At 55.8% G+C, this 20,310-nt stretch overlaps 1 protein-coding gene across 5 annotated transcripts in view; it reads left to right on the top strand.

Annotated features, from left to right (window-relative positions):
* The window catches only part of HPSE2 (heparanase 2 (inactive)), a 225,299-nt gene that overhangs the window by 157,917 nt on the left and 47,072 nt on the right, over positions 1-20,310 (top strand). For 4 of the 5 annotated variants that reach the window (XM_074999987.1, XM_074999992.1, XM_074999991.1 and 1 more), the window contains one exon: positions 3,706-3,753. The exons of the other annotated variant lie outside the window; for it this stretch is intronic. In XM_074999987.1, the coding sequence (XP_074856088.1) occupies positions 3,706-3,753 (48 nt within the window). The remainder of the gene's footprint in view (positions 1-3,705; positions 3,754-20,310) is intronic. 5 annotated transcript variants of the gene reach the window in all.

The following is a 20,310-nucleotide window of genomic DNA, read 5'->3' as shown; positions in this document are numbered from 1 at the left end:
AAGAAATCATAGATGGACATATGTTAAATTGAAATTAATTTATAACGCAAACAGGCATATTGCAAGATCTGGTTTAATTAGATTATTATTGTAGTTTTACAGCTTGGTACCTGTGCAAACAGAAAGCGTTCATGTTTGTCTAGTCAGCACCCTTGCTGTGAAAATAATAAACCCTTTGTTTGATGGCATGGGGCCTCTTCCACTTGGCATAGTTCAGGGCCTCTGAATGTCAGAACCTAGCCCTGCTGTTGGACTTTGGCCTGAAGCTTGTGGTCAGTTATGCAGCTGGGAGGACACATTTAGGACTTCGCCTGGTTTGATATGTTTGAAGGGCTTTATCTGCATTTTTCTTGGAACCAGTGCTGTTTTTTGAGCCTCAAGACTTGTGCTCACTTAAAATCCTATCATCCTTTGTTAACAAACTGGCTTTATTGTTTAATTGATGCAGTGAGCTAAGTTACATTGCCTGGGGAACTCCATCTACTAAGCTGTGTCTACACTAGATGTAGGAACACTAGACATAGCAGTCGACTGCTGATACGCAATTTTAGCTACGCAATTGACAGAGCTAAAATCGATTTATCGGCAGCTGACTGCTCTGGCCGTCTGGACAGAAGAAGGTTGACAGGAGCGTTTCTCATGTTGACCTTGCTTAATCCTTGCTGCTCGCAAGGAGTTCTGGAGTCGACTTTGACCCGGAAAGTGCTATTTCGCACATGCGTGAATCAAAACCCTGGACCATTGACCCTGAGCAGGTCGATCTTCCACAGCGGTATAGACGTAGGCTCAGGTGGTAAGTCGTGGACTGTTTAGGGTTGCCAACCCTCCCGGTTTCACTGGGAGGCTCCTGGAATGGGCTGAATCTCCCAGAGGCTGCTGAAGCCAGTCTGGAAACCACTACAAGTCCAGTCGTGCCGCAGGGCTAAGGCAGGCTCTCTGTCTGCCCTGGCCCTGTGCTGCTCCCAGAAGCAGCTGGCACATCCCTGCAGCCACCACCCTGAGCACTGACTTCACAGCTCCCATTGGCCAGGAACAGCAGCCAATGGGATCTGTGGCGTCGGCACCTACAGGCTGGAGCAGCTTGCAGAGCCACCTGGCAAGGCCGTAGGCACATGCTGGCTACTTTCAGGAGTGGCGTGTGCCCTTGGCAGGCAGAGAGCCTGCCTTGACTCCACTCTGCCACAAGCTGGGAGCTCTTGAGCACCACCCAGACAGAGCCCACCCCCCTCACCTCCCTTTGCACCCCAACTCCCTGAGCCCCCTTCTACAGCCAGCACCCTGCCCTGTACCCCACACTCCTCTCTGGCTCCCAACCCCCCAGCCCCAGCCCTGAGGCCTCTCCTACACCCAAATTCCTTCCAAGCACCAGCACCCTGTCTCCCTTGCACCCCAACTCCTGCCGCAGGCTCAGCCAAGAGCCACTTGGCTCCAGCCAAGGCCCTATGCCCCAGCCCCTTGCCCTGTTCTGGTGGGGGAGAGCGAACAGAGGGAGGGGCACAGAGTGAATGGTGGTGGGGCTTGGGGAAGGGGCGGGGTGGGGGCAGGGCAGGAGAGTTGGGGTTTGTGTGACTAGACAGGCGGCAATCCTATTGTAGTTCCTTTAGAGCTCGGTTTCCCAAACTGAGGGGGTGCCCCCAGGTGGGTGTGAAGAAATTCCAGGGGGGATGGGAGGCTACCCAGCCCGCCTCCATCATTCCCCCCACCTGAGGAAAGCGTCGGCCTTTGCTTCCGGCTCTCAGCCCTGCCATTTCACGTGGGGGACCCGGCACAGCTGCTATGAAAAGCCACATGGAGCTGGCTGCCTCCTGCAAAGAGTAGTGAGTCTGAGTCATGGGGGGAGGAGGATGAGATATGATGAGAGGCTGGGGGTGCCTGGCTCAGGTGAGGGGGATGGGGATGGGGATGGGGTAAGAGCAGAGGGCTGGCCCCAGCAGCACAGGGCTTGGGCAGCTCAGGCTGGCAGGTGGGTGGCTGCACCCAGCAGTGCCGGGCTCAGGCAGGTTGAGCTGGCAGGCAGGTGGCTGGCCCCAGCAACGTGGGACTCGGGCAGCTGGCCCCAGCAGTGCGTGGCTTGGGCAGCGCAGGCTGGCAGGTGGGTGGCTGGCCCCAGCAGTGCCGGGCTCAGGCAGGTTGAGCTGGCAGGCAGGTGGCTGGCCCCAGCAACGTGGGACTCGGGCAGCTGGCCCCAGCAGTGTGTGGCTTGGGCAGCGCAGGCTGGCAGGTGGGTGGCTGCACCCAGCAGCGCAGGGCTCGGGTGGCTCAGGATGGCAGGTGAGTGGATGGCCCTGGCAGCATGGGGTTTGGGTGGGCAGCTCAGGTACCTGGCCTGTGGCTGGGACACACAGTTGGTGGGTGGGCCACTGGTGCTGGCAGGGCTCAGGCAGGTGGCTGGGCCAGGCAGCTGGCGGGCAGATGGGTGGCTGGCCCTGGTGACTCGGGAGGGCGGCTGTGGCAGCACAGGTCTGAAGTGGGCGGGCAGCTGTCAGGGTCAGCTTGGGCAGCTGGCACAGGGCTCAGGCAGCTGGCCAGCTAAGGCTGCACCAGGCACCGGCAAGGGGCCAAGAAAAACTATTTGTGCTTATTTTTAATTTTAAATAACATTTTATCCAAGTTTTTGTGTTTATTTTAAATTAGGAATTGAATTTTTTAAGGGGGGCTGGATGATAGTGAAGAAGAGGCGGGGGCGGGAAGTCTAAAGGGGGTGTGATGCTGATGCTCGAGGGACAGGGGACTTTGTATCTCTGGGCTGCCCCGGAGGGGGCTGGGTGGTTCAGACATGCATTGGCAAGGGGAATTTGGGACTGGGGACACAGCTGTGGCGGAGGCGCGAGAGCCGGAGCATGGCTGGCAGGCTGCACGGACGCACAGGCACGCCTGCCTGCTGGTGGCTGCTGCGGAGTGAGCCAGGTCGGGCATTCAAACAGAACAGCCTGCAGGGCCCCCAGCTCGCAGGGCAAGTGATGTCACAGCCCCTCGCTGGTCTGGAGAACACCAGCACATGTCAGTAGAGGCAGTGACAGTGGGACCACCCTGAGCCAGCCCAGTACAACGCGCACTGCCGAACACGCACACGGCTCTAGGCATGGGCTTTATAAGCAACTTGCGCTGCCTGAGCTGGGGGGTGCGATGGGGTGTGGGCCTGAGGTGTGCATTCGGGGTGGTGCTACCGCTCACAAGGGAGTGGGCACACTAGAGGGGCTGTTGGTGTGTCGGTGGCAGTAAGCGAATGCTTGGAGGTTGGTGGTGTGCTGGTGTGAAGGGGACTCAGTGTATAACTGCTTGTGGCTGGCATCAGTCGCATGAGGAAATAACTTGAACACCCCTACGTCTAATGTTGTGTGCGATGCCACCTCCCCTGACTTCTGAATCAAGAGACTAACCCATGCCTGTGCCTTGCTGCAGCCTCAGCTGTGGCTCTCCAGCAGTACTTCCATTACCCTCCGAGGTCTCAGGTCCTGAAGGACTGCTCACGCTCGGTCCCGGGCTGCGTTTCCCCTTCCGTGCGCTGCGCTGCAGAGGCAGCAGCCCCTGACAGTAATAGGTGGCAGCTGGTTCTTTCTGTGAAGGGAGACAGCTATCCATCTGAGCAGCAGCCAGGGCAGTGACTCTCTCTGCCCTGGTGTGCGCTGGGAGGAGTGTGTCATGCACTCATCAGCTGCTATCACAACATCAGGCTCACATGGTTCCTTTGTTTGTCTCCGGCAGGTTCATGAAGGTGGCTGGCCGCACCGTGGATGCTGTAACCTGGCAACAGTAGGTTCTCGCCATTTTTCACTTTTTAAAAGTAGAAGCAGGATGTTGTTTAGGGCAGAGTCTTGTCTAGGTTTGGAAGGTCACGGGGAGAGGGACAGGCGTCCGGCAGCCACATCCACAGGGCTGTACTTGCAGGGAGGAAAGGCCATGCCCTGGCAGCTCAATGGGAAATTCACCAGCCTTTGCTGTTGCCCTGGGCTGGGTGTAGAATATTACCTGGGGAACGAGTGTTTGTTAATGGGTTCTCCGGTCTAGCAGAGAAAGGTCTAGAAAGAGCAGTGGCTGGATGCTGGAGCTGGGTAGACTAAGGCTGGAATAGGGCACGTGTTTCAAATAGTGAGAGTCACCCACTGGGCAGCCTAGCAGGGGCCTGAGTTGGACATGCCACCGGTGGCAATGTTTAAATCCAGGCTGTCTGCTTCTCTAAGGGACCCACTCTGGGAATGGCGTGGGGACCGTTCTCTGGCCTGTGCCGTACCGAAGGCCAGACTAGATGATCACAGCGGCCCTTTGGGCTTTGGAATCTATGAAGAAATGTGTCACCCTCCCCAGGTGCTTTCTTCCCGCACGCGGAACATGGAGAAAACTCTTCGCCCAGCCGCCAGTGTTGTCTGGGTTCCTGGTACTCCGTAGGGTGGGCAGACAGCTTCAGGCATAGGCAAGGCTGCACTGGACAGGGGGGCAGAACACTGCAGGGGTACCTGCTTCTATTTGCAAGCTCAGGCTGTTGCCTCTCCCATGCCGGTGGCCTGTATCTAAAGCCACCAGAGTCAGAGGAAGAAAGACTCAGTCCAATGGGAGATACGTTCCTGCCCCGGCGTAATGTGTAGCTGGGTTCTCTTCCAGTCCTAGGAGGAAAGAGACCGCGATGTCCAGGGGGAAGCTATCTGTCAGAATAACCTACAAGTGGCTGCCCAGCGCTGCCCAGAGAGTACAGGGCTGGAGAATAAGGTCTCTTGGAAATCTGGCATGTAAGAACCCAGATGTCACTCCAGGGTGGGCTGGCCCAAGAGGGGTTAACACCGAGTTCTCAGATGGCTCCCCAGATCCCAAAAGGAAAGGCTGCGAGGCTTGGAGTGTGTCTGTGTCTTCTGGGCAAAGGTGGGAATGCCTTGTGGCCAGGCAGCCTGGGCTGTCCTGGTGACCCTAGTTGTGCGGTGGCCAGGAAGCACTCTGACCCCAGGAACGGCTGTGCTCCTGGCAAGGAGGGGTGTGTTACACACCACACGATGGGCACCAAACCCTGAGTAGCGGCACTCGGTGCTGCCGGGGCAGCGCTTTGGGTGTAAATTATTCACGTACGTGCCCTTCCTCCTGGAGCCTCGGCTTCCCGGCTTGCCTGTGAGTGCTTGTGTGTGCCCCTTGTGCTGCAGGGGCATGCCTGTGCAGAGTGGTTGGAAAAGACCCCCTCTGCCTTCGCCCTCGGGCTGCTCTGTTCCCACACTGACCCTCAGCTCCTGCTGCTGGAGCCTGTCAGAGCAATCCAGGTTGCCAAGTGTCCTGAAGCTGCAGCCTACAAGGCATCAGGATCTCCAGGTTCCTCAGCCTGGGTAATGCCCTGGGGCTTTGTCGGCCATAGGTCTCCAGTGCAGACCACAGGCCCTGCGGCTCCCACAGGCCAGGGCTGAGATGGATTCTCAGCGGGAACCTTCACCGAAGGTCCTTTCCCTCTGGCAGTCTGCCCAGGCAGAGCTCAGCTGCTCCCTTTTATACCAGCAGAGCACTTGGCGCATGCCCAGTGCAACCTGAGGGGCGCGACTTCTGCCACCCCTCGTGTAGCCTTAACCCAGCCAACCCATCCTGGCCCAGTGCAGGGTGCGCTCAACCCTGGTGCCGATGGGTTGTAAGTGACTTTTTAAGAGGTGGCACCGAGAGTCAGAGGTTGTTACCGGAGAGAAGGAAATGTCAATGCACAATCTGAATCTGAGCCCCGGCTGCACCAGGCAGTATTTAGATCAGCAATTCTCACCCCAGCGGCGGTTACAGTTCATATACACAGGTCCCCTGGGCTCAAGGTCTTGAATTTCTCCTCTAGCCGGGGGATGTCCCACTCCTGGCCCCTTGACCATTCCCCTCATACCCTCAGCCCCATTCTGCCCCTGCCAGGACCCACTCCACCCCACCCACCCAACTCCCACCCCTGCCCTGCCTCTTCCCACCTCTAATCTGCCCCCTCCCTGCCTCTTTCACCCCTTCCCAAGGTTCCCAACTCCCACTCCTCACCCTCCCTCCTGGAGACCTGTAAACACCACAGACCAGGTGCTCACGTTGGTGTTGGGCAGGAGGCTCTGAGATGGGGGGAAGGAGTTGCTCAGTGGGGCTGCTGGAAGATGAGAGGCCCTTGGAGCAGGGGCTGCCTGCTGGTGTGTGCTAAGCACCTGCTAATTTTTCCAACTCGTCTTCTCAGGTGTCTGCTCAGCCTTGGTGCTGCTTTCAGCACAGGTGGGGAAGAAGAGATACCAAGGCAGGGGCCCTGGTTCCTATTTTGTGTCCTTAGTTTGTGTGTCTGGCCCTGAAATCTGGTCTTCCCTCCGGTGTGCTATGGGCTCGTCCCCTTTACTGGGAGACCAGCGTGGCTCAGCTTGCGGAGGTCTGACCCAACGGGAGTTGCAGGGCGTCACCAGGTTACATTTGGAGGCTTGCAGCCTTACCACCCTTTCTCCCGCCCTTCCTTCAGAGCTGGGGGAGTGGGGAGCGGTGGTTGTCAGCTGGGTGCCCGGCTCTGGAGGATAGGATATCCGCAGATAGGAATAAGGGGATTTTGAAGTTGATGGGGTCCTTTTGGAAAGGAGCCCCGTCTGGACAAGCCACGTGGCAGTGAGCCATGGCAATTTCGAAGTGCTGCAGCTGCCCGCATGCTAATGAGGCCCTGAATATGTATTTCAGCACTTCATTAGTAATCTTCGAAATGGCCATTTGCATGGCCATTTCAAAGCTTTGGGCTAGTGTAGATGTAGCCTCGAAGATGGGTTTACTTTTGAAAGAGCCACGTCTACACTGCTTTTCTTCTTTCGAAAGAGGAATGTGCAAATGAGGTGCCAGGTATGTACATCTGTGCCTCATTTGCATTTTTGATTTCCCTCATTTTCATGCCTCTTTCAAAAGAGGAATGTCAGTGTAGACACAGCCAATATGTCTCCACAGCAAAGTTATTTCAAAGTAACGGCCGCTATTTCAGAATAACTTTGCGAGCATCTACACAATGCAACTGCTATTTTGGAATAATTTTGCAATAGTGGTTGGCTTATTTTGAAATTGGTAAACATCATTCCATGAGCAATGGTGCCTCTTTCAAAACAGGGGCTATGTGGACAGGGCATAGGGGCTATTTCGAAATAAACTATTCTGGAATTGCTAATTTTGAAATAAAGCTGCTGTTCAGACATAGTATTTCAGATTAAAGCCCTGGATGCTAGGCTGTACTGTGCATGGATGCACACTTTCAGAATAAGTTTTGCTTATTTTGGGATTTCCTTGTAGTATAGACATGTTATTCCAGAATAACTCAGGAGTGTAGACGTACCCCTTATTCAACAGAGAAGAAGAATGAATGGAGATTTGATAACAGCTTTCAGCTACCTGAAGGGGGTTTCCAAAGAGGAGGATGACGAGAAGTTGTTCTCAGTGGTGACAGATGGCAGAACAAGGCTCAATGGTCCGAAGTTATAGAGGGGGAGGTGTAAGCTGGGTATTAGGAAGAACTATTTCACCAGGAGGATGATGAAGCTCTGGAATGGGTTGCCTAGAGAGGTGGTAGAATCTCCTTCCATAGAGGTCTTTAAATCCCAGCTTGACAAAGCCCTGGCTGGGGTGATTTTAGTTGGGATTGGTACTACTTTGGGAAAGGGGTTGGAATCAGTGACTTCCTGAGGTCTCTTCCAGTCCTATGATTCTATGAAAAGTCATCATGGTTCCTGTAAAAGGCAATCATGCCTTACCAGTCTCCTAGAGTTCTTTGAGGGAGTCAGCAAGTATGTGGACAAGGGCAATCCACTGAGGACAAATTTCCAGAAAGGCTTTGAGAAGGTCCCTCACCAAAGGCTCTTAAGTAAGTTGTTGTGGGATAAGCAGGAAGGTCCTCTCATGGATTGGTAACTGGTTAAAAGACAGGAAACAAAGGGTACAAATATGTGGTTAGTTTTCAGAATGGAGAGAGGTAACCAGTGGTGTCCCCCAAGGGTCTGTACTGGGACCAGTCCTATTCAACTTGTTTATAAATGATCTGGAGAAAGGAGTAAATAGTGAGGTGACAAAATTTGCTGATGACACTAAACTGCTTGAGATAGTTCAGAACAAAGCAGACTGTGAAGAACTTCCAAAAGATTTCACAAAACTAAATGATTGGGCAGCAAAATGGCAAATGAAATTCACACCTTGGGCAGATCATGTTCATTTGGTCTGGGAGTTCTTCCTCTGATAGGTCCTGATCTGCGGGATCTGCCTGAGTCAGGGCCTGTAAAGGGAAACCCATTCACAGGCTAAACAAATGCAAATTCATCTGGGACCAGGAGTGGGGGTCCCCCTCTCAGTTCCTGTGACAGGTGGTGCCAGGTGTCCATGGAAGGTGCGGTGCCACTGTGGGGCTGTGTGCTCTCCGGGTGCCGCCTGCAGCTCCACAAGAGAATGAAGCAGGAGTCTTTTGTCAAATTGTTCCTGGCTCTGCAGTGGACGGGCCCCAGTTCAGCCCAGGCTCCTGCTGTCTGTGGGGTCTCGTCCTGATTTTGCATTCCGAGTCTGTAGCATGACACCGGTTACAGTTGTGGGCACTAGCACTGGCCTGTGTCTCTGGTAAATCATCCTAACTAACTGTGTCTCTTCCTTCTTTGTTCCCACAAACAAACAAAAACAAACCAGCCCAACAGACTTTTTATAACCTAGAGGAAAATTATTAGCAGGTGGCAGTTTTTATTTTAATGATGATGAAACCAAATTGGCGTCTGGCTTAAAATATGAATGTTGGTTTTCCAAACCCTTAAGATTCTCCTGGGATACTGGCTATAATTTGTCAAATCTGCTATTCCTTTGAAAATGCAGTGCCTGCAACGCCCAGTCAGCGCCAAGCAAACTCTGCCTGGCAGGTCGGCCTGGTGCAAACCCCCAGCTCTCTCGCACGCTGCACATAGCTGTAAATCTCTCTGACGACTGTCTGACCGTGTTTGGACATCTCTGAAGAGATGTGCCAGCCTGTCCCTGTGCTCTGGAGCCGGTGCCCTCTCTCCCGAAGTGCAGCGTTATTGACTCAGTGTGTCTGCAGCCCAGCCATGCCTGCAGATGTTCCATTACACTGGGGAGGAGGTGGGTAGGACTGACAGTGCTCCAGGTACCTGGTCTTTCCCTTCCATACGTGCTTGTGTCTGTTGTGCTTGGTTCCAAGGCAACGTTTGTTGTCCGCTGCAGGCCTCCAGGACTGTGCCTGCAGAGCAAAGGAGTTGCCTAGAAGGTCCTGCCGATCACTCAGGCTGCCCACCCCTTCCAGCCCCCTCCTCTGGACTTCCACGCGCTCAGTGCCCTGGCCCAGGCTGCAAAGGGGTTGTCTGATTGGAGAGAGGGGCAGGCCCTATCTGGCACAATCACCCAGGTGCCCTGTTGGCTTTGCAGGTGGAGGGTCAGTGGTGGCCATGGCTCCCAGTGGGGTGCGCAGCTGCTTAGTGGGTGCATGCAACTCAGGCAGACCTCCCTCTAGAGGCACATGACAAAGGAGTCCTTGGCATTCGCCTGGCTGCGTGCCCGAAGGGAATTCACGCCAGCGTTTGCGTGCGGTGCAGGCTCACATAGGGTGGGGGGTGTTGGGCCAAGTGCTGTGGGCATGTGGGGGCCTTGCGTCACTCTGCCAATGGGGAGCAAAGGGGAAGTTGTCCCAGGGCCCAGCCATTCAGAAGGGCCTGGGGCTCCCAGCCGCCACCGCTAACAGCTGAGTGCCGCAGGCTGTGGGGGAGGCACGCTGCAGGCAGGATGGTGCTGAGAGCTGCCTGGCCTTACCCCATCCCTTCTGCCTGACGGCCTGCCCCTTCCAGGAGCACAGAGCCGCCCCCTGCCCGCCCATGCCCAGGGGCCTGGCGAGTCTGTCAGCTCCCCGGCCTCCCCAGGGGCTGCTTCATGCAGGGCCATCTGTCAGGTTGTGGGCCTTTCCAGGGGTGAGAGCAAGTGTGGGGCAGGGGTCAGTTTGTATGGGGGGCATGTCTCAGGTGGGCTTTGGTTTTGGGGGGCGTGTGTGATAGGACAGGGTTTCTGGGCACAGCTGGAGAAATCGGCCCAGGGGATCTTTGCTCAAAATCTGGCCACTCCCAGCCCAGGCTGGGATTTCCTTCTGACTAAGGCAAATCCAGCCGGCCACCACAGCACCTCTGCCAGCCCCACGGCCAGCCAGAGCCACCCAAGCAAACCCACAGACTGCCCAGCTGCTGCACCGACCCACACCAACCACCCCAAACTAAGGTGAGAGGTTATTAAAACAGTTTCACCCAACACCACACAGATTCTTCCAGACCCCAAAGGACCCGGCCACAGGCCCGGGTCAATACTTACCCGGATCTTACCCCAACAACGAGGCAAAAGCCAGTTCTCTAGCTCTAACACCTACGGATTTACTGATACCAAAGGAGGACCAGGGTTAGAGAGCAGCGTGGTTAAAGCGACACTTCACATGCCTCACTCAGAACTACGGAGGCAGCCAGCGGTGCTGTTGGCTGATTCTCGAGAGGCTCTGAAAGTTCATTTCAGGTCACGTAGGGTCAGTCACTGCAGCGCTGTAGATCCGGCCGCTGGGGTCACGTGCTGAGACAGAAGATCGAAGTTGGACCCTGCTAAGTCCACATCACCCCTCTGAGGGCTGGGCCCGCAGTCCACACAGGCTTAACTCCTGAGGACCAAAGAACAGAGAAATACCTGCCAGGGCCCCTCTTACAGCTTTTCATGTGCGGAGGGAAAATTCCACCTTCTCCACAGGCCTTGGCCCACCACCTGCCCCGGTGGGTCTCTGAGCTGAGTTCCCATTCGCTGCTGTCCCAGTGGGAAAATCCCACCACCATAAAATGGGTGTTGGCCCTCTGGGCCTTTGCTCAGTGTATTGTCCTGGCTGGGGTGGAGCCCCAGGTCCCACTGTGAAGCTCAGCACTGAGCCATTTCTCATGCCGCTGCAGAGCTAAACATCTGTAACTTTAGCCAGACATGGTACAGTCACACTAGTAGCACACCTACCTTCAGGGCATGACTGGCTTTCCTTAGACACCTCACACGGCCCCCTTAGCACGATCTTTGGGGCCAATAGTCACACTGGGCATTTAAATGGCTCCCAGACCCAATATAAACATCTGGTCACCTGACAGGGCCTGTGTCTGGGGGTTGGTCTGAGGGATGTTTGCCTGGGAGCGTTTGGTTTGGGGGGGTGTGTGTCGGGTTGGTCTGAAGGGTCTGTATCTGGGAGCGTGTGGTTTGTGGGGGAGTGTGTTGGGTTGCTCTGAGGGGTGTGTGTCAGGGAGCGTGTGGTTTGGGGGGGAGTGTGTTGGGTTGGTCTGAGGGGTGTGTGTCAGGGAGCGTGTGGTTGGGGGTGTGTGTGTTGGGGGTTGGTCTGAGGGGTGTCTTTCTGGGAGCGTGTGGTTTGGGGGTGCTTGCGTCAGGGGTTGGTCTGAGGGGTGTGTGTCAGGGAGTGTGTGGTTTGGGGGTGCATGCATCGGGTTGGTCTGAGGGGTGTGTGGTTTGGGGGGGTGTCAGGTTGTTCTGAGGGGTGTGTGTGTCTGGGAGCGTGTGGTTTGGGGGTGCATGTGTTAGGTTGGTCTGAGGGGTCTGTGTCTGGGAACATGTGGTTTGGGGGGGGTGTCGGGGGTTGGTCTGTGTCTGGGAACGTGTGGTTTGTGTGTGTGTGTGTGTTGGGGGTTGGTCTGAGGGGTCTGTGTCAGGGAGCGTGTGGTTTGGGGGGTGTGCATCGGGTTGGTCTGAGGAGTGTGTGGTTGGGGGGTGTGTGTTGGGTTGTTCTGAGGGGTGTGTGTCTGGGAGCGTGTGGTTTGGGGGTGTGTGTGTCGGGGGTTGGTCTGGGGGCGGGTGTCTGGGAGCATGTGGTTTGGGCATGCATGTGTTTGGTTGGTCTGAGGGGTGTGTGTCTGGGAACGTGTGGTTTGGGGGTGCGCGTGTTGGGGGTTGGTCTGAGGGGTCTGTGTCTGGGAACGTGTGGTTTGGGGGTGTGTGTGTGTCGGCGGTTGGTCTGAGGGGTGTGTGTCAGGGAGCGTGTGGTTTGGGGGTGCATGCATCAGGGGTTGGTCTGAGGGGTGTGTGGTTTGGGGGGGATGTGTCTTGTTTTTCTGAGGGGTGCGTGTCTGGGAGCATGTGGTTTGGGGGGGGGTGTGTCGGGGGTTGGTCTGAGGGGTGGGTGTCTGGGAGCGTGTGGTTTGGGCATGCATGTGTTTGGTTGGTCTGAGGGGTGTGTGTCTGGGAGCGTGTGGTTTGGGCATGCATGTGTTTGGTTGGTCTGAGGGGTGTGTGTCTGGGAGCGTGTGGCTTGGGGGTGCATGCATCGGGTTGGTCTGAGGGGTGTGTGGTTTGGGGGGGATGTGTCGGGTTTTTCTGAGGGGTGCGTGTCTGGGAGCGTGTGGTTTGGGCGTGTGTGTCGGGGGGTTGGTCTGAGGGGTGTGTGTCTGGGAGCGTGTGGTTTGGGGGTGCATGCATCGGGTTGGTCTGAGGGGTGTGTGGTTTGGGGGTGTGTGTGTCGGGTTTTTCTGAGGGGTGTGTGTCTGGGAGCGTGTGGTTTGGGCATGCATGTGTTTGGTTGGTCTGAGGGGTGTGTGTCTGGGAGCGTGTGGTTTGGGGGTGCATGCATCGGGTTGGTCTGAGGGGTGTGTGGTTTGGGGGGGATGTGTCGGGTTTTTCTGAGGGGTGCGTGTCTGGGAGCATGTGGTTTGGGGGGTGTGTGTGTCGGGGGTTGGTCTGAGGGGTGTGTGTCTGGGAGCGTGTGGTTTGGGCGTGTGTGTCGGGTTTTTCTGAGGGGTGTGTGTCTGGGAGCGTGTGGTTTGGGCGTGTGTGTCGGGGGGTTGGTCTGAGGGGTGTGTGTCTGGGAGCGTGTGGTTTGGGGGTGCATGCATCGGGTTGGTCTGAGGGGTGTGTGGTTTGGGGGGGATGTGTCGGGTTTTTCTGAGGGGTGCGTGTCTGGGAGCATGTGATTTGGGGGGGGGGTGTCGGGGGTTGGTCTGAGGGGTGTGTGTCTGGGAGCGTGTGGTTTGGGCGTGTGTGTCGGGTTTTTCTGAGGGGTGTGTGTCTGGGAGCGTGTGGTTTGGGCGTGTGTGTCGGGGGGTTGGTCTGAGGGGTGTGTGTCTGGGAGCGTGTGGTTTGGGGGTGCATGCATCGGGTTGGTCTGAGGGGTGTGTGGTTTGGGGGGGATGTGTCGGGTTTTTCTGAGGGGTGCGTGTCTGGGAGCATGTGATTTGGGGGGGTGTGTGTCGGGGGTTGGTCTGAGGGGTGGGTGTCTGGGAGCGTGTGGTTTGGGCATGCATGTGTTTGGTTGGTCTGAGGGGTGTGTGTCTGGGAGCGTGTGGTTTGGGGGTGCATGCATCAGGGGTTGGTCTGAGGGGTGTGTGGTTTGGGGGGGATGTGTCGGGTTTTTCTGAGGGGTGTGTGTCTGGGAGCGTGTGGTTTGGGCGTGTGTGTCGGGGGGTTGGTCTGAGGGGTGTGTGGTTTGGGGGGGATGTGTCGGGTTTTTCTGAGGGGTGTGTGTCTGGGAGCGTGTGGTTTGGGGGTGTGTGTGTCGGGGGTTGGTCTGAGGGGTCTGTGTCAGGGAGCGTGTGGTTTTGGGGGGGGTGTGTCGGGGGTTGGTCTGAGGGGTCTGTGTCAGGGAGCGTGTGGTTTTGGGGGGTTTGCGTCTGGTTGGTCTGAGGGGGTGTGTGTTTGGGGGGGGTGTCAGGGAGTGTTTTGGTCTGGTGAGGGAGGGTGGCTGTGAGCAGGGTGAAGTGGGGTTCAGTGGTTGGGGCGTTCAGGGGCAGGGTGCGGAGGGGGCTGGGCGAAGGTTTGTGCAGCCGAGTTTATTGGGGTGGTTGGAGGGGCGGCGAGACGGGGTTGGTCGGGATGCCGGGCGTGCACGGAAGCGGAGAGGAGGTGTGGGTTGCGTCTCTCACTGTCTGGCGGTGGGAGGTGGTCTGTATGTGAGATGTACACGGATAGGGCCTTTGTGCGGGGGTCTGCGCACGGGGGCCAGCAGGAAGTGTGCGCACAGCATAGGCCTGTGAATTTGGAGGCCAGGGCCAGACGGGGGCACAGGCAGCCTCTGGCTGCGGGGGGCTCTGGGGAGAGAAATGGAGGACCACTGGTGGGAAACAAGCTTGTTGTGTCTGTGTCCGCGTCTGTGCCTCTGCCCAGCCTGACAGGCAGGCAGGGCCCTGTGCCCCTCCCCAGTGCCTGGCGACATGGCCCCCCGTCTCCCTGGGTCCCGTCCCGAGGCATCGGGCAGCAGCGGAGGCCCTTCCAGCACAGTAGCTGCCGCCACCGCCAGTGCCCCGGGCACGCGGGTGCTGTAATTCCAAGCAGACTCCCCGTAGTGGCAGCGACACGCTAGGGCCGGAAATTCCTGAGTGCTGGGAATTTGGCTGTAATTGAATTAACTGAAATAAAAGAAGGGGTCAGATAATGGGGGCACAGGTCCCTCTTTAAACTAAGTGGGGAGTAAACAAAACCAGCTGCCCCTAGGCCGGGGCTCGCCTCATTAAACAGGGAAAAGGCTAATGGGCCCAGCTAATTCTGGCCCTTTGGGGAAGGATTCCAGAGGCAGCAGGGGAGCTGGAGCCGGAGAGGTGGCAGCGGTGCAGCCAGCCCCATGAGTAGAGAGGGAACCCGGTTGCCTGGTATTGTGTCTATGGGGTGCGGTGGGACAACTGTCTCTGGCACACCAGCACATCTGCTGAACAGTGAGGCGGCCCCCGGCGCACGCAGCAGAACCTCTCCGACCTCCGCAGCCTGGAGCAGAGCTCAGGCAGCCCTGGGGTCTCGTCTCACTCGCTGGCTGCTGTTGAACAAGCCATTGCCCCTCTGTGCCTCAGTTTCCCCACCTGATAAAGCTCTGAGCTTGAGGGCTGAAACTTGCCAGATTAGACCTCAGTAGTTGTTATTGCTGGTTCCTTCAAGAGCCTGTCCTGTCCCAGCATCACCAGCACAGCGCAGCAGCACAGGGACCTGGAGCACATGATTTATGAGGAGAGGCTAAAGGATTTGGGCTTATTTAGTCTGCAGAAGAGAAGGGTGAAGGGGGATTTGAGAGCAGCCTTCAACTGCCTGCAGGGGGTTTACAGAGGCTGTCTTCAGTGGTGACAGGCCAAAACAAACAGCTATAGTCTGAAGCGGAAGTCCCAGCTTGACAAAGCCCTGGCTGGGATGATTTAGTTGGGGTTGGTCCTGCTTTGGGCAGGGGGTTAGATCTGATGACCTCTGAGGTCTCTTCCAGCCCTAGGATGCTATGGCATGCTCCATGAAACAGCTCCAGCTGCTGGAGTCATGTGATTACAGGAGAATCTCAGCTGTCCCGGAAAAAACAACAGGTTCTAGCCTTGGCGGGGGCTGAGAAAGGCAGCACTCAGGGCGTGTTCCCCAGGAGTGGAATGAAGGAGCCCAAAGTGTATTACTGTTAACATCTCATGATCCAGAGCCCAGCTGGCGGGGTCTGAAAGTTTGGCTTTGAACAGTGGCCTTCCCAGGCAGTGGCAATGTGCAGCCATGACGCCTTCCTGGCACTAGTGCGCCTTGAAGATCTTCTCTCAAACCTGGTTTTCGACAGAAAATTGGGTTCTTGTCAAAACATTTTTTCCCTGAAAAGTGTCTGCTTTCCACAGACAACTTGGCGGGATTTTTTGTCAGAATAATTGGCCAAAAGCTCAAAAATATCCCTGGGAAAAGTTAACTAGAAACAAACATCTCAACATTTTTGGCAAAAATATGCGTGGATGGGAATAAAAAGAATTTCAGACCAGTGTAGCTGTGGCTGACCTATGTTGAGGTGGGGGCACCGCGCCCTCCTCCCCCAGGAGGTCAGGCTTGCGGTAGGAAGGATGTCGTGGGGTAGTGGCAGTAAGGAGTGTGCCTTGTTTCCCTCCCAGGCACTGGGGGTCCCAGAAAGGTGCTGCTCACTCTTGTGGCCAGTGTTCCCTGTAAGCTGGGGGCTTGTGCAGCCACTCAGGAGCAATGCCAGTACTGCTCAATTGCAAGCAGTACATCCACGGGTGGGTTGTGCATTCTGGTTGGTGGTGCACATTCCCACATGCTGTGATGCACTTAAAATTATTCCACACGTTGGCGGAGAAGACGAGAGGGCACATTGGTTGTGGGGGAGGGTGCTGCTGCAGGGGATGTGGGGTCGGGTTGGGGAGTGGGCTCTGCAGGTGGGAGTTCTTGCAGTCTGGTTCAAGTGCACAGAAGCCTGGCTCCAGCCCTGCCAGGCTCAGGACAAGTTTACTCTTGCTGCCCCTGCTTTGCCCTCTTACACCGGTCTCCAGCAGGCCTTGGCCGCAGGTTGACTACCGCTGCCTTGTGGTACAGGGCTATGCAAACTGCACAGGCCTGGCCGCTCCAGTTAGGACACGGGGCCTCCCAGCTCTGCCAGGCATTGACTCAGCCGGCTGAGCCCGTGTCAGCATCTGCGCTGCCGTGTCAGCTCCAGGGAGTAGCAGGGAGGTGTGTGAAGCTGTAAGGATTGACTGGAGCATGTAGGGTGCTCCCCTGAGCCCATGTTGGGACTGACATCTACAGAGGGCAATAGTACACCAACCTACCGCCCCTCCTGTGTGGGGAACCACACGGCCACGCCTTGCAGGCAGGGCCACAGGGAGTGAGTTGCAGAGCTGGACCTTGGCAGGATTTGTGCAGCCAGGGCCTCGTTTTGGTGTGGGAAGCTGGTTGGTTGGATGAGGAAGAGGTCTGGAGGCAGGTAATCTATGGTCTGTTCTCAGCTCTGTCCTAGACTTCACGGCATGGCCTTGGGCAGCTCATCCCCCTTCTCTGGGCTGCTGCCCCCACCTGCAAAATGAGTCTGTGACCCTGGCACCCTGGCATCAAACCCTGTTCACCAGTGCAGTGACCTTTGTACAAACCTGCCTCGTGAGGTGTGATGGGAAACCTGAAACTTGCTGGTCAGTGGCATCCGGATGAAATGTGCATTGCAACGTGATCGGTCAGGCTCTGAGTTCCCCAGCAGGATGTTGCTAGCATCTGTGCAGAACCAGCCTTGGATGTCTGTCTTCAAAGCTTAGCCTATGCCCAGCCGTTGTGAGCAAAGTGAGGCATCGTATTGCCTGTTCTCTTGTGAATGAGCGCTGGCACGTTCCTTTGGGACCTGAGTCCCAGAAGTAATCTGGTTTTATCACTGATCTGGCACTGTGTGAATTCAAAGCGTTGCCAGTAGGAGCCACTTTCTGGGGCTGGTGGACCACGTGTTAAGTGGACGAGAGAACTTTGGGCAGGCCGACATCACCAACCCAGCAGAGTTCAATGCACTGGACTGAGCAACCCCAGCGCTGTCTCTGGGACAATGGGTAGGTGATCAGATCTCACCTCGTCCATTACGAGGCATTGTTAATGGGCCTGTGCCTCAGTAGAAAGCAGCTCCGGTCGTTCGTAGGCGTGGTAAACCACCCCGACGGTTTGTGGGTTTGGTGACGTGCACGCCGTCAGTGTGCGTGAAAGGACCGGGCCAGGGCCACGTGGCACAAGGCGAGTCAGGAGGGGCTGAGGCGCTGAAAGGAAATCGCGAGTGAAACGCCTGCCCGGATGGGCCGCGCTGTGACAGCATAGCGGGTGCTGCATTAATGTCTTGGGGGAGCAGCAAGAAACACCTGCGGGCTTTCCAGAGCCAGACAGTGACCCCCACGGCCTTGCTGGGGGGAGGAAAGGTTCAGCCACTCCGGCCTTGTGTCTTTTGGAGAAAGTCAGGGTCCGACGTGACACCCCTCGGGGCTGTGTAAAGCTCAGGCTACCGCTGGGGTGTGGCCTCCCTCCAGGACTGACGGGGAGGACCCTGCGCCCGACCCGTGGTGGGCACAGCCAGGACACCTCCACCTGCCGGAAGGGAGGAGAGCAACAGGGAGCATAAGAGACGGGCCTTGAAGCTCAGTTGAGCTGGAGCTGCCAGCGGAGCCAGACATGTCTCACCTGCCGCCGTAGCAGGAGCCCAGAAGTGGACCTCGGCAGTGCTGAGGACACACTCGACCTGCCAGCTGAGCAGGATGCCCAAGAGCTGCGGGCACGGCTGCTCTCAGTGGGCTCTGGGGAGACAGAGGGTGGCCCTGAGACCCCTGTGCATCCCGAAGGGAGAGGAGGCAGTAGCCTAGAGGTGTTCTAGGGATGTCTGTGTGGGTGCTCCACTTCGCACGCTGGTGCTTCCCCACACCGCTGCTTAGCGAGTTTCTGCAGCAGTGCCCAGGCGGACCATGGGGTCTGTCATCTATCATGTGCACCACCTGACCAGCTCAGGTCCTTCTCAGCCATCCCGGGGCTGCTGTGGAGCTCACAGCTGGGCTGCAGAGATAGACGGTGCTGCTCTGCAAACAGTGGGAAGATCGTTTCAATAGCATACGAGTTAGTTAGCTACTTCTCTTTCTTTTTTCTCAAAAAAATAAATACATCTGCAGGCTAGCTGGGCGAGAGATGTGAAGCGGAAAGCCTGCCTGGTTCACCCAGCTCTAAGTGCTGCAGGACACGCAGGGAAGTGACACCAGGGTCAGACAGGCACTGGCAGAGTGTCTGCTGTCTTGGTGAGTTGCACGTCCCTTAGTAGATGCGCACTTACTGCAGCAATCTCAAAGTCGTGGCTCACAGAGACAGGGGCCTGACACAAACTCGTGCTAATGGAACACACCCAGTGGCCAGCTTCAGACCCGGGACAACAGAACCCACTGAGAGCAGATCAGTGAAACTCTCTCCATAGAACTCAACTGAGGCTGATTCCTCAGAAAAATCATCCACTTCTCCTTGCAGGGAGCAGCCCGAGAGAATCAGAATCACAGAACGCTAGAGCTGGAAGGGACCTCAAGAGGTCATCAAGTCCAGTCCCCTGTCCTCCCAGCAGGACCAAGCACCATCTAGATCTTCCTTGTCAGATACTTATCCAACCTGCTCTTAAATATCTCCAGTGATGGAGTTTCTACAACCACCACAGGCAATTTATTCCAGTGCTTAATTCCTCTGACAGTTAGGAAGTTTTTCCTAATGTCCAACCTAAACCCTGCTTGCTGCAGTTTAAGCTCGTTGCTCCTTGTCCTATCATCAGATGCCAAGGAGAATAATTTTTCTCACTCCTCCTTTTAATGCCCTTTTAGGTACTTGATGATATCTGATATCTGAAAGCTGATATCATGTCCCTTCTCAGATTCTCTTTTCCAAACTACACAAGCCCAATTCTTTCAATTTTCTCTCCTAGGTCATATTTTCTAGATCTTTAATTGTTAAAGTTGCCCTTCTCTGGGCCCCCTCCAATTTCTGGACACAGTACTCCAGTTGAATCCCAGTGTGGCTTCTGACCATTCTGAGGAACACTGAACATGATCTTCACTGCCCAGCAACTACAAGAAAAATGTCGTGAACACAACCAAACTTTATACATGAGCTCTGTTGCCCTGACCAAAGCCTTTGACTCAGTCGGTCGTAGCACCCTGTGGACACTCCTCTCACAGATCGTCTGCCCCAAAAAATTCATCGGCATTTTAAATCTGCTCCTTGATAACTTGACTGCCACAATGTTAAGCAACAACAGGTCCCAAAGCATCAAAACGGGAGTCAAGCAAGGCTGCGTCATTGCCCCATCACTGCTCTGCATCTTCATCGCCATGACCCTTCGCCTCATTGATGGCAAGCTGCCAGATGGTGTGAAGATTGTCTACAGAATGAACGGGAAGCTTTTCAGTCTCAGGAGACTGAAGGCTAAAAGCAAGACCTCCACAACCTCGATCATGGACCTGCAGTACGCGGATGACAATGTGGTTGTTGCTGTTTCTCCCACAGCCCTTCAGACCATCGTAAGTGCCTTCGATTAAGCTTATGAGAATCTCGGCCTCACACTGAACATCAAAAAGACCAAGGTGCTCCACCAGCCTTCACCGACAGGACAATCTCATGCACCTTCTATTGAAGTCAGTGGAGAGCTGCTGGAAAATGTGGAGCACTTCCCAGACCTTGGAAGTCATCTTCCTGCTAAAGTCAACTTTGAAGCAGGATTCCAGCATTGTTTGAGCCGTGCAAGCTCTGCTTTCACCCGCCTGAGACAAAGGGTCTTCGAGAACCGGGACATCTATCCCAAGACAAACCTCCTTGTATACCATGCAGAGGTTGTTCCAGTGCGACTGTATGCATGTGAACCCTGGACAACACACTAGCATCATTTGGAGGCACTTGAGCAATATCATCAATGCTGCCTCAGGAGAATCCTAAATATCTCTTCAGAGGACGGGCACATGAACACCAGTATCCTGGAAGAGCTTTGAACATGGCCAGCATTGAAGCCATTACCATTCACCAACAACTTCATTGGACTGGTCACATGGTTCGACTGTCTGATCAGCGCCTCCCAAAACAGATTCTGTTTTCTGAGTTGGAGGAAGG

The sequence above is a fragment of the Carettochelys insculpta genome, chromosome 7, assembly GCF_033958435.1.
Source record: "Carettochelys insculpta isolate YL-2023 chromosome 7, ASM3395843v1, whole genome shotgun sequence".
NCBI classification, from domain to species: domain Eukaryota; kingdom Metazoa; phylum Chordata; order Testudines; family Carettochelyidae; genus Carettochelys; species Carettochelys insculpta.
The sequence above is the reverse complement of the archived record's forward strand: the minus strand, read 5'-3'. Positions and strand labels throughout refer to the sequence as shown.